Source organism: Cryptosporidium ryanae (genome assembly GCF_009792415.1).
Source record: "Cryptosporidium ryanae isolate 45019 chromosome Unknown contig_27, whole genome shotgun sequence".
NCBI lineage: Eukaryota > Apicomplexa > Conoidasida > Eucoccidiorida > Cryptosporidiidae > Cryptosporidium > Cryptosporidium ryanae.
The window spans coordinates 193,248-203,670 of NW_027125546.1; the positions used below are offsets into that span (position 1 = coordinate 193,248).

A 10,423-nucleotide genomic window follows, 5' to 3' on the forward strand; every position below is an offset into this window, starting at 1 on the left:
GGTGATAAAAGTGACTGAACAAGAATAAGTCATTTCTATAAAGAGTGCAATTTGGAGTATTTTGGGCTCAATAATGCAGGGATAAGGGACTTAGAGATACAGATAAATACTTCTCAAGGTAAACACAGCATAAATTACCTTAATATACGAGACTTATCGGTTCTTGTATATTTCACCATATTATTTAGTCCTATTATCTATTATTGCTTTATATTTGTCTAAATAACTTATTTTTATTTAAGTTGAATATGTTTTGTGACTTTCTAAATTAATGATTATGCGCTCAATTTGATCGTTTGGGAGTCTCACCAATGATGGAATAAGACTCTTTTGTTGCAAAATCAAGAATGTATTTTAAGTTAATACTTTGAAAATTAGTGACTTTTTATATATGTGCAGCTTACCTTCGCTTCATCTGGAGTTCTTGGCAGTAGGTTCACAAGTGAAGCTATCTCAAATTCGTGTAGCTTACACGTTTCATCTAGGGCTCTAAACAGTTATTGAAAGAATTAAAAATAAGTGAAATCAATAAAACAACTCTCTTTTATTCAAAAAGAAATATTTTCTCGAATTAAAAGTAAAACTTACTCTCTAATTAACATCACCGATGCCCTGTTCTTTATTTTTCCAAACTTCTGTGAATACTCGTAGGAAGACCTTATCATTGAATTGGCCTCCTCAGAACTCACAGGATATATCCTCATTCTATCTTCAAGTAAAAGCTTCAATTCACTTAAATTCAGACATTTAGTATCGTTAAGTTCTAGTAACGAATAAAAGCAAAAGCAGTTTTAGCAATGAAAAATAAATCAAAATTCAGGATCATCCAATTCAAATAAAAATAAGTCAGAGTACTTTAAAGAGCTTATTCATTAAGTAAATGAACTTTTGATCGTCACTTTCCAACAAAACGTAATTGAGGAAGACCTGGCTCTAAAAAATAATCCTGCATTTTCAGAAACATACCTTTCCCAAATTGTAACCTTTCTATATCTAATTTGTCATCGTTCATTATTGCAAACTCCAAAAGACTGCTACAAGTTCGCAGAGTTAAGAGTTTCTGAACCTGTTTTTATTAAAACTACTTATTCCTCCAGGAGTATGTGAATAATGTAGAGGCAAGTTGGCGCCGTTTCATGTTGTAATATAATTAATGATCACGAGACTGAGAGTGAATTAGAAAACAACTGCAAAAACTTAGGGGTTATTTTTTATACTAGACGGTACGAATGAGGGTGAGTGAGAAGAATTTTGTCTATATTCTGAAGCTTAATAACTTTCATGCGAAATATTGATTACCTTTTTTAGATTGCAATTATAGGATGTTGTCACGGAGAACTTAATAAACTATATGACGAAATACTAAAAAATGAGGCAGAATGTGGTGAAAAAACTGACTTAGTAATTTGTTGTGGTGACATGCAAACAGTTAGAAACGATCAAGATTTGAAGGATATGGCAATTAAACCACACAGATCGAAAAATGGAGATTTTTTGGAATATTACGAGGGTAAAAAAGTGGCCCCTATATTGACTATTTTTGTTGGAGGGAACCACGAAGTCCCGAACGTACTCATACCACTATATTTCGGGGGTTGGGTGGCACCAAACATTTATTATTTAGGGGGATCTGGTGTGATTAATGTTTGTGGAGTTAGAATAGCAGGAATCTCAGGCATCTATAAAACATATGACCACTATAGAGGTTATTATGAGTCTGAACCATATACTGAGGAAAGTAAAAGGAGTTGGTATCATATTAGACGATACGAGATACAAAAAGTGCTTTTGATCAAAGAAAATGTCTTGAATTCAATTGATTCTTATACCAACAGAAAAATTAATATCTTTATTTCACACGATTGGCCGAGAGGAATTGAGAAATATGGCAATATAAAATATCTTTTCAAGAGAAAGCCCTACATCAGAAAAGATGTTGAGTCTAATAACTTCGGCACTCCTGGATTTTTGGAAATAATAAATACCCTTAAACCAAATTACTGGTTTTCTGGACATCATCATTGTTTTTTTGATGCATCAGTACCGTTTGAAAACAAAAACATCACTTCAGAATTTAGAGCAATGGACAAATTCAAAAAATTTGGATCTCCTATAAGATACTTTGATATTCCGAGCAATAACAACAAAATATCAATTCAACCTGATATTGAATGGCTTTCAATTTTAAGATCAACTTTATCCGACTATCCTAAAGATGAAAAACCCACTGACAATATATCTTCAATTAATCTTAAAGAGCCTGAGATATCAGATTACGAATACGTTAAAGAAAAAATAACTAAGACACTTATCTGCAATGATAATACACTTGAATGGCCTCATTGGGATCACAAAAATGGTTACTATAAAAATTACTATAATCAACACAACTTTGTTTTAAGTATTATCAAGTAATCAATTTGGAATTAATGGTTTTAACCTTTCAATTTCTTCAACTTAATGTAAATTTGAATTTAGTAGTACATTAAACACAATACTAATATTAACACCTGACCTAGTATCAATATATAATTCAAATTTGTATCAAAGCAACCACTTTTCATTAAATATAGATATCCCTCTATGTTGTTTGAATAAGGTGGTGATTTAGATAATTCTGAAATATCTGGTACTTCTGCATTTGACACTACTACAAATGACTTCCTATTTGATACATCATTTGGATATTTTTCCCTATACTCTTCTTCGTTCCCAATTTCTGTCTTCTCATATTTATTAACAAAATTATTATTGTTTTTGTTATAGTCTTTTATACCATTTAAATGCGTTTGTTTAATCTCATAATTGTTCACTGATCTGTTCTTTACCATTTCTTCGTTGATTGTTTTATTGTTGATGTTATTTTCGCCTAATGTTTCATTTCGAAACAATGAAATTACTTTTTTAGCTATATCCTTTGTATTTATCAACTCATTTTTAGATATTTCTTCGTATGCGATTAAATCTATTGTTGGATCTGGAATTATTTTTAAAATACCACTTATTACGGTTTTTAAGCATTCCAATGGTATTATAATAAAGTTGCTTATAAATGTATGACCACTTGGATCCGATATGCCTGCAGTAATATACATTTCATATTTGTTATTTTCAATATTTAAATAATCACTACTATCAATGTATTCCGAGTAAATTGGTATTTCCCTGATACAATGTAAAATGTTGTTGGTCCAATTTGTGTTTTTATAGTTATCTTTAACAATACTATTTATTTCTTTTTTAATCGAGTTCATGCTAATTATACCTACAAAATTACCTATTTTATTGTAATTTTGCAGACCACTAACCATTTTGTTCCTTGAGTTTATAGACCTCTTTTTAAATAAGTCATTCACAAGGTTGTTATTTGCATTTACAAGTCCATTCATGTCATAACTTGATTCCTTTAATTGATTGTATAGAATATTTGTTATCCATTCTGAATGAAGATCAATAATATTCTCGATTTTAGTTTTTCTTTTTAATATTAATGTTGAAATCATACTCAATTTTTCAAACAACTTTTTATAATTTTTCATTATTATTTTTTGTGTATTATGTAGTAACATTGGGTTCATTTGAACTATGTTTACGCTTCCCGTATTCATTATCATTTGTTTAATGTTCTTACTACAAAGTCCACAAAAAATAGATACTATGTACTTAATAAAGCTTATTTGTGTATCAAACAAGTCCCCTTCAAATAAAAACATTTCAACTATCTCGTTTACATAAATTTTTACTAAATTCAGTAATTCCAAGCTTTCTTTATATGATTCAATTATTTTCGAGTCATTCAATACACTTTGTGTCTCATTGTGTAAATCATCACCTAATGTATCCTTAGTCGCATTTGTTATATCCATTATTCTCTTATTCAATGCGTTCTCTTCCTGATCACCGAATATTTTCAGTGTTGCGTTTCCTGATCCAATAGTTGCGACCAAACATTCAAACTCTCTTATGTAGGACAACATTGAATCCTCAAACCTTCCCATACAACAATGAATTTGATTGTTTAATTTATGTTTGTAACATAAGCCTTGATCAATTTTCTTGTTATTATTATTATAAATAGTATTATTGTTATAAATAGTCTTGCAGTTTGTGGTTAAATCACCCACATATGTCTCGAACTTTGGAAATTCTGTTTTTGAGTCATGCAAGTAATCCAAAAACTCACTTGTAGTTTTACACTTATTTTCATCGATATACAAATTATTACTATTGTTGTAATAATATTCTTCAGAATCTAAAACTGCTTCCTTATTTAAGTTAAATGAAAGCACTAGTCGCAATTCATATATTAACAAACATATCCCAATTTTCAAAGTTACTTCCATATTGGATTTCATACCCAATTATTTTTTGATAACAAAATAAAACATAAAGACAAAACAATTATCTAATATATTTATCATAACTTTCATTTTTTATACTCAAATATTACTTAGGGTGCAATATATCATACAACTAATGTGTCTATATTATTTCTATGTGGAAAATTTTTGGAATATAGTATTCATATAACAAAATAAGTTGCACAATTCATCATTAGTCATTTATTAGACAGAAAAAAGTTCATTAGTTTGTCCACTTTGTGAATATAACTAAATAAAAATAAATTAATATAAAAAAAACATTCTAGTAAAAGATAAAGTATTGCACATGTGGAAAAAACAATACAAACAAAGCATCACAATCGTTTTGATTCGATTTTTGACTAATTAAAAATGCATAATTATGGTAACTAAATATGTGGTAAACTATAATTAATAAAATTATTGACAAAATGTTATTTTTGACTTTTTTCAATATTTTCTAATTCCACTCTAAATTACAAATATTAATAATTAGATTAGTATTACCCCTCAACAGGCGGTAAATTTGCCCACACTTTTTGCATGTTTTTTTTTGTATTATTAATACATTAAAAGTGGCAAATTGAGTGAAATATACAATTGTAGAGAAGATCAGCCTATTACAAAAAAAAGATTGAATACATTCCCCCCAGTAATTTATGAAATAAATCATCAAAGAGTCAAACCTATTGATGAGAAATGAGTGAATAGTCAGAATAAGCGGAAAATCAATAAGTATTGATAATAATATATTATATTTAGATTTCCACATCAAACTAAAATATTAAAACAGATTTTCATTTTGGTTAATGAAATAAAATGACATCAATTGAAGACATTGAGAATGAATTTGTGTCTACACCGACGCATCTTAAAAGCTTGGACGAGGATTTGGTAGTGTTTGCTCCTGACGCAAGGAAGACAACTAAAGTGTGGGATGAGTTAGAATTTATAAGAGAAGATGGTACTATTTTTTTGGAAATGCCAAAGAGCGTTTTAATAAACAACAATAAAGTGCTAGAGACTAAAAGTTCAAATACAGTTCCAATAATCAATGTACAAGAGCTTTCAATTGGAGATAAATTTTTATTAACACCAGAACTTAGGCACTCTAAATCAGGAAGTGATAATGTAAAATTGTTTAGAGAAAGCATATTAAGCACAGGAATCACGAGAAATGATAAACATTCATATGGAATTAATATAAATTATGAGAGTTTAACCACAAATGACAATGATAGTGATATTGAGAGCTTATTCGAATTAAATACTTATAGTATTGACAATCAAGATGAGTTTTCACATTTAAATGAAAGAAAAATACAAATTGACACGAATGATCTTTTTTTAAAAGTTGAACAACATCAAAATAAGCTTGAGCAACAAATATTAGTGGATGTTAATATTTCTCCCATTCCCTCCTCTCTTGGAAAGAGACAAAGATCTTCTCCAACCATTCATTCTGGAAGTGAAAGTCCATTTGAATTAATTCACATTATGAAGAAGTCATTAAAACTAAGTTAATAATAGTATTTAATGTGTGAAATATTTTCCAAAAGGGAGAATTGATTAATGCTATTTATATTATATAACTATATTAGAGCGGTTTGTATTCTTACATAGATTAAAAAGGAATGAAGATGAATGTATTAATTCAAATGTATATCAATTAAAATTTATTATTACTGTGATACTTTATTTAGAATTATCACTTCCACTTTTAAATTAACAAATTTTTAATAGCATATATTTGTTGTTATTCTCTATTATTCCTTTATGTATCTCTAATGTACTGTTGTTTATTTTTACTCAATAATTAGATTATTTAGCCAATAACATACACATAAGTGCGCCAAGATTATTGTGCATACAATAATTTGCACTGTAGAAAAAAGAAATACTAAAATAATCCCCCACAATAGTAAATAATAAATCTAAAAAACCAAGTTTAATTAATATTTTAATAATGATATATATACATTTCTCTCAATAGGCTATATGATGTTTTAGAGTTTTCAATTTTTATGTGTTAAAGAATTCATTGAGAATGTGATATACAAAAAGATCGATTAATGGGGACAATAAATATGATTTCAAAGGATGATGACCCAAAAGATAATACAAAATTCATCTCCCTTTCTAAGAAGGAGTTGTTAAACATAGGAATAGGGTTTATTACTGTTTTCAAGGCAGCAATAGGTACAGGTATATTATTTTCCCCGAAAGGGGTGGTAAATACAGGATATGTTGCAAGTATATTAATAATGTTATATTATTGGTTGCTGAATCTAATTTCAGTATTGTTACTCATGAAATGTGCAGATAAGGTCAAAGGAAATTATTCAAGCATAGCTACTTTTGCAATGGGAAAATACGGCAGAGTTATATTGGAAGTATGTTTAATGTCAACTGCAATTTCCTTTGGTTCAGTTTACGTGACATTTATAACAAACAACATTCAAGACATAATATCTGGGATTCACAATTGTTCATATAAATATTCAAACTATGGATCAGCGTTTATAACTTTTATTCAACTAGTGGTATATTTGCCTTTGGTATCTACAAATAAGATACAAACACTAGCTCCATTTATATTAATTTCGAATATATCATTAATATCTGCAATAGTACTCATTTTGATTCAATCTTTTAGTAAAATAGTTAAAAATCACCAAAAAAGCATATTTAATTATATACCACCAATTACAAGTACGGAAATGATTCCTGGTTTTGTTGGTACAGCAGCATATTTATGGGTATGTGCTCCAGTTACCCTTTCATACTACGTTTCATTAAACGAAAAAAAGGAAAAGAAAATGTTTACTTGGATTTACATTCTATCTATTTTAATCGTCTTTATATTTGCATCCGCATTTACATTTCTATGTGCATTTGCTTATGGAAAAGATACACTACCTGCAATTACACTTAATTTACCATTCACACCAATAGCTATATGCAGTAAACTACTATATTCATTAAGTGTACTTTTGTCTCTTCCACTGATAATTTATCCTATGAGAGAAATATTTTCAAGATATTCAAAAAATGATGAAAAAAATGGAACTAGAAACAGAGTTAATATTAAAAATAGTATTAACAATGTTGGTGACAATAATGATAACAATAATAATAGTGAACTCAAAATAATGAGTGAAAAGAGCAGCAGATTAAATAGCTCTAAAAATATCAGTATTCCTATCGAAATTGAAATAGGTTCCATTTGTAACGATCGCAAACTAAAAACACACACAATGAGCAATGAAAAACCTATTTCAAATATTGAAAGAGATAAACTTATGTTTAAAAAGTTTAAGTTAAGTTATTTACAGGTAGAAGATTTATTTTCACTCATATTTATGTTTATAACATGCATAACAATAACTATTATAGGTTATATTTTACACGATTTTCTTGGAAACTTAATTAACTTGATTGGTGGACTTTTTTGTGTACCTTTAAATATTTTACTACCAGCAATGTTCCATCTAATTTTATTCAGAAAAGAAATTAACATTAAAATTCTTGTACTGGACGTTTTCGTTATTTTGTCTAGTATATTTACATCTATATTGGTCATTTGGTACTCTACACAAAATTGGAGCACTAATGCACAATCCTTTTGTGCTGTTCAACAATCTAAAGTTTATGATTAGCACAAGTTACATTAGTACAAACACATATTTCCATTACAAAAATGTGAGTTTATACTAAACGATTAAAAACTACCATAAAGTCACCATTACACAAAATTTATTTTAATTTAATAAAAAGTTGTTCAATAACACACATTAGCATGTATTAATGTATTTAAATATTTAAATAATAAATAATTTTCGTTTTATTTGTATTATTGTTTATCTAATGGTTTGATAAATATATAATATAGAATACTTATTGTCTTTCATTTTTCCTTAACGTTACTTCTATTATGGAACGTGAATACCTATAAAAATTATAGTTAAATATCTCTAAATTTATAATTACGACAAAAAAAATAATTCATGTAGTCTGAAAATTTTATTGAATATTTAAAAATTAATAAGGAAAGATTATCGATTTTGCGAGGCTTAATAAAAGTAATAGTAAATTTTCCGATAAATTTATTAATATTTTCATTATTTCACTAATAAAAAGCTATTTATCACAAATATAATCCAAAGTAGTACTATTTAATTTATAAATAAACGTATTTTTAATATTAATTAGGATTTAATTAATTTTAATATTTTTTATTATTAAAAATTATTTTTGTTCATACTAGTAAAAGACTTGAGTAAAAATACTTAATTGGATTGGCTATTTGAAAAAATTACTTAGTTATAAGGTGTATACTGCATTAACTTGTTATTATTGTATCATGGTTATTTCATCAAATTATGAAACAAACTAAAAAAATTATTTATCAGACAATAAAGGTTTAAAGAATAAATTAATTATATTTCTTCATTAATTTCAATTACTATAAAATTTGCAAATACGATATATATCAATAAATAATTCTTAAGTGATTTAATCGTTTATTGTAACTTATAAACAAATATGCTGTCTAATAAAAATGCTTAATTTCTTTTTTAATATTGCTAGACTGTGTAAGAAAGCAAAAGTAACTTAAGAAACATCTTTAATACTAGTAATAATTGCAAAAAAGCATGAGACACATAAATATATGGTTTGAAACAAAATTTCATTATAATAAAACCAACAAATATTACTTGAAAAATTAATACTTAAAACATTTTGACTAAAATTTAACTTAAAGTAACATACTGTATTTTACATGTATAAACAAAATATGATATTAATTGGATTTGCTGTCAAAAATTTTGTTTTACAGTTATACCTGTCTATTTTATTAATTTAATTCCTTTTCCTTTTACCTCATTTTTTTTTGGATTCAGTTATAGTAGTACTACTCACTTCAGTATGCTCTTAGTTAATTATTTAACATAAGAGTATCTCAAATTACTAAATAAAATCCTGTTCGTCTAGAAATACGTAGTTTTAATTCTTAATAGGATAGTAATGATATTGTTCATTGAATTTATTTGAAAACTGATTCAAACACTTAATTTGAACATTTCTTCTTTTAATATTTTAAGTATTTTTGACATAAATTCGAGGATATTTTTATTCAACAATAATTTTATATTTATGGAAATCACTAAGACCAATTGATTAATTTATATTCCCTTTTGCAAATAAAATTAACATCTTTGTATTATTTCTACTCGTTAATAATACATATGATATTCTTTAATTGTTTTTTAATTTGACACTTAAAATATCTATCATTTTCTAATTTCACCGAACAAGATTAGACTTCTTTATCTTCCTTTTGGAAGTTACTTCATGTGCGTCTATCCTCAATTTAGGGAGTAATATCATATCCGTTAAATTCAGAATAATTATCACAGAAATAAAGAAGCTTTAAATCACTTTTAACTCAGAAATAACCCGATATTCATTCCAATTATGGTAGTTAATTTTACCCTTTAATGTTTTTTTTTAAAAAAACTATAAGATAATTGTAATTTACTTAATTTTGATTTCTTTTTAGCAGAAATTTGATCATTTTCATCACCTGAATCAGATTTAGTTTTATCCTCTTCGTTAGAGGGTTCCTCAAGTTCCTTTTCTGAATCAGATTCGTGCTCCCCTTCTTTAGTATATGTTTTATCCTTTTTGTTTTTATTCTTTTTAGTTATATTACGGTAAGAGCGTGTAAGGAATCTTGTAAATTTCTTAGATTTGGATTTTTTTTTCTTTGTTAATGGCCTTTCAGTTTCCTTTTCTGAATCATTTTTGTCTTCCTCCTCTCCAGTATGTGTTTTGCCCTTTTTGCTTTTGTGTTTCTTCCTTTTAGTTAGATAGCGATATGAACGAGTAAGGAATCTTGTGAATTTCTTAGATTTGGATCTCTTTTTCTTTGTTAATGGTCTTTCAGTCTCCTTTTCTGAATCATTTTTGTCTTCCTCCTCTCCAGTATGTGTTTTGTCCTTTTTGCTTTTGTGTTTCCTCCTTTTAGTTAGATAGCGATATGAACGAGTAAGGAATCT

At 27.3% G+C, this 10,423-nt stretch overlaps 5 protein-coding genes across 5 annotated transcripts; 3 read left to right on the top strand and 2 right to left on the bottom strand.

Moving 5' to 3' along the window:
* Positions 1 to 200: 200 nt before the first annotated feature.
* On the bottom strand, positions 201 to 1,012 carry FG386_001746 (uncharacterized protein; the record flags this gene model as incomplete). Its single annotated transcript, XM_067341139.1, has 4 exons — positions 201 to 218; positions 405 to 489; positions 589 to 763; positions 967 to 1,012. The coding sequence occupies 4 exons, from the start codon at positions 1,010 to 1,012 to the stop codon at positions 201 to 203; spliced, it is 324 nt and encodes a 107-aa protein (XP_067196947.1).
* Positions 1,013 to 1,229: 217 nt separating this feature from the next.
* On the top strand, positions 1,230 to 2,415 carry FG386_001747 (Dbr1p-like RNA lariat debranching enzyme; the record flags this gene model as incomplete). Its single annotated transcript, XM_067341140.1, has 2 exons — positions 1,230 to 1,235; positions 1,309 to 2,415. 2 exons carry the CDS (start codon positions 1,230 to 1,232, stop codon positions 2,413 to 2,415), a joined length of 1,113 nt encoding a protein of 370 aa, XP_067196948.1.
* A 166-nt stretch (positions 2,416 to 2,581) lies between these two features.
* Positions 2,582 to 4,343, bottom strand: FG386_001748 (uncharacterized protein; the record flags this gene model as incomplete). The annotated part of the gene is made up of 3 exons (XM_067341141.1): positions 2,582 to 2,617; positions 2,652 to 2,977; positions 2,999 to 4,343. The coding sequence occupies 3 exons, from the start codon at positions 4,341 to 4,343 to the stop codon at positions 2,582 to 2,584; spliced, it is 1,707 nt and encodes a 568-aa protein (XP_067196949.1).
* An 837-nt stretch (positions 4,344 to 5,180) lies between these two features.
* On the top strand, positions 5,181 to 5,885 carry FG386_001749 (uncharacterized protein; the record flags this gene model as incomplete). Its single annotated transcript, XM_067341142.1, has 1 exon — positions 5,181 to 5,885. One exon carries the CDS (start codon positions 5,181 to 5,183, stop codon positions 5,883 to 5,885), a length of 705 nt encoding a protein of 234 aa, XP_067196950.1.
* Positions 5,886 to 6,448: 563 nt separating this feature from the next.
* On the top strand, positions 6,449 to 8,020 carry FG386_001750 (amino acid transporter; the record flags this gene model as incomplete). The annotated part of the gene is made up of 1 exon (XM_067341143.1): positions 6,449 to 8,020. The coding sequence occupies one exon, from the start codon at positions 6,449 to 6,451 to the stop codon at positions 8,018 to 8,020; it is 1,572 nt and encodes a 523-aa protein (XP_067196951.1).
* Positions 8,021 to 10,423: the final 2,403 nt, after the last annotated feature.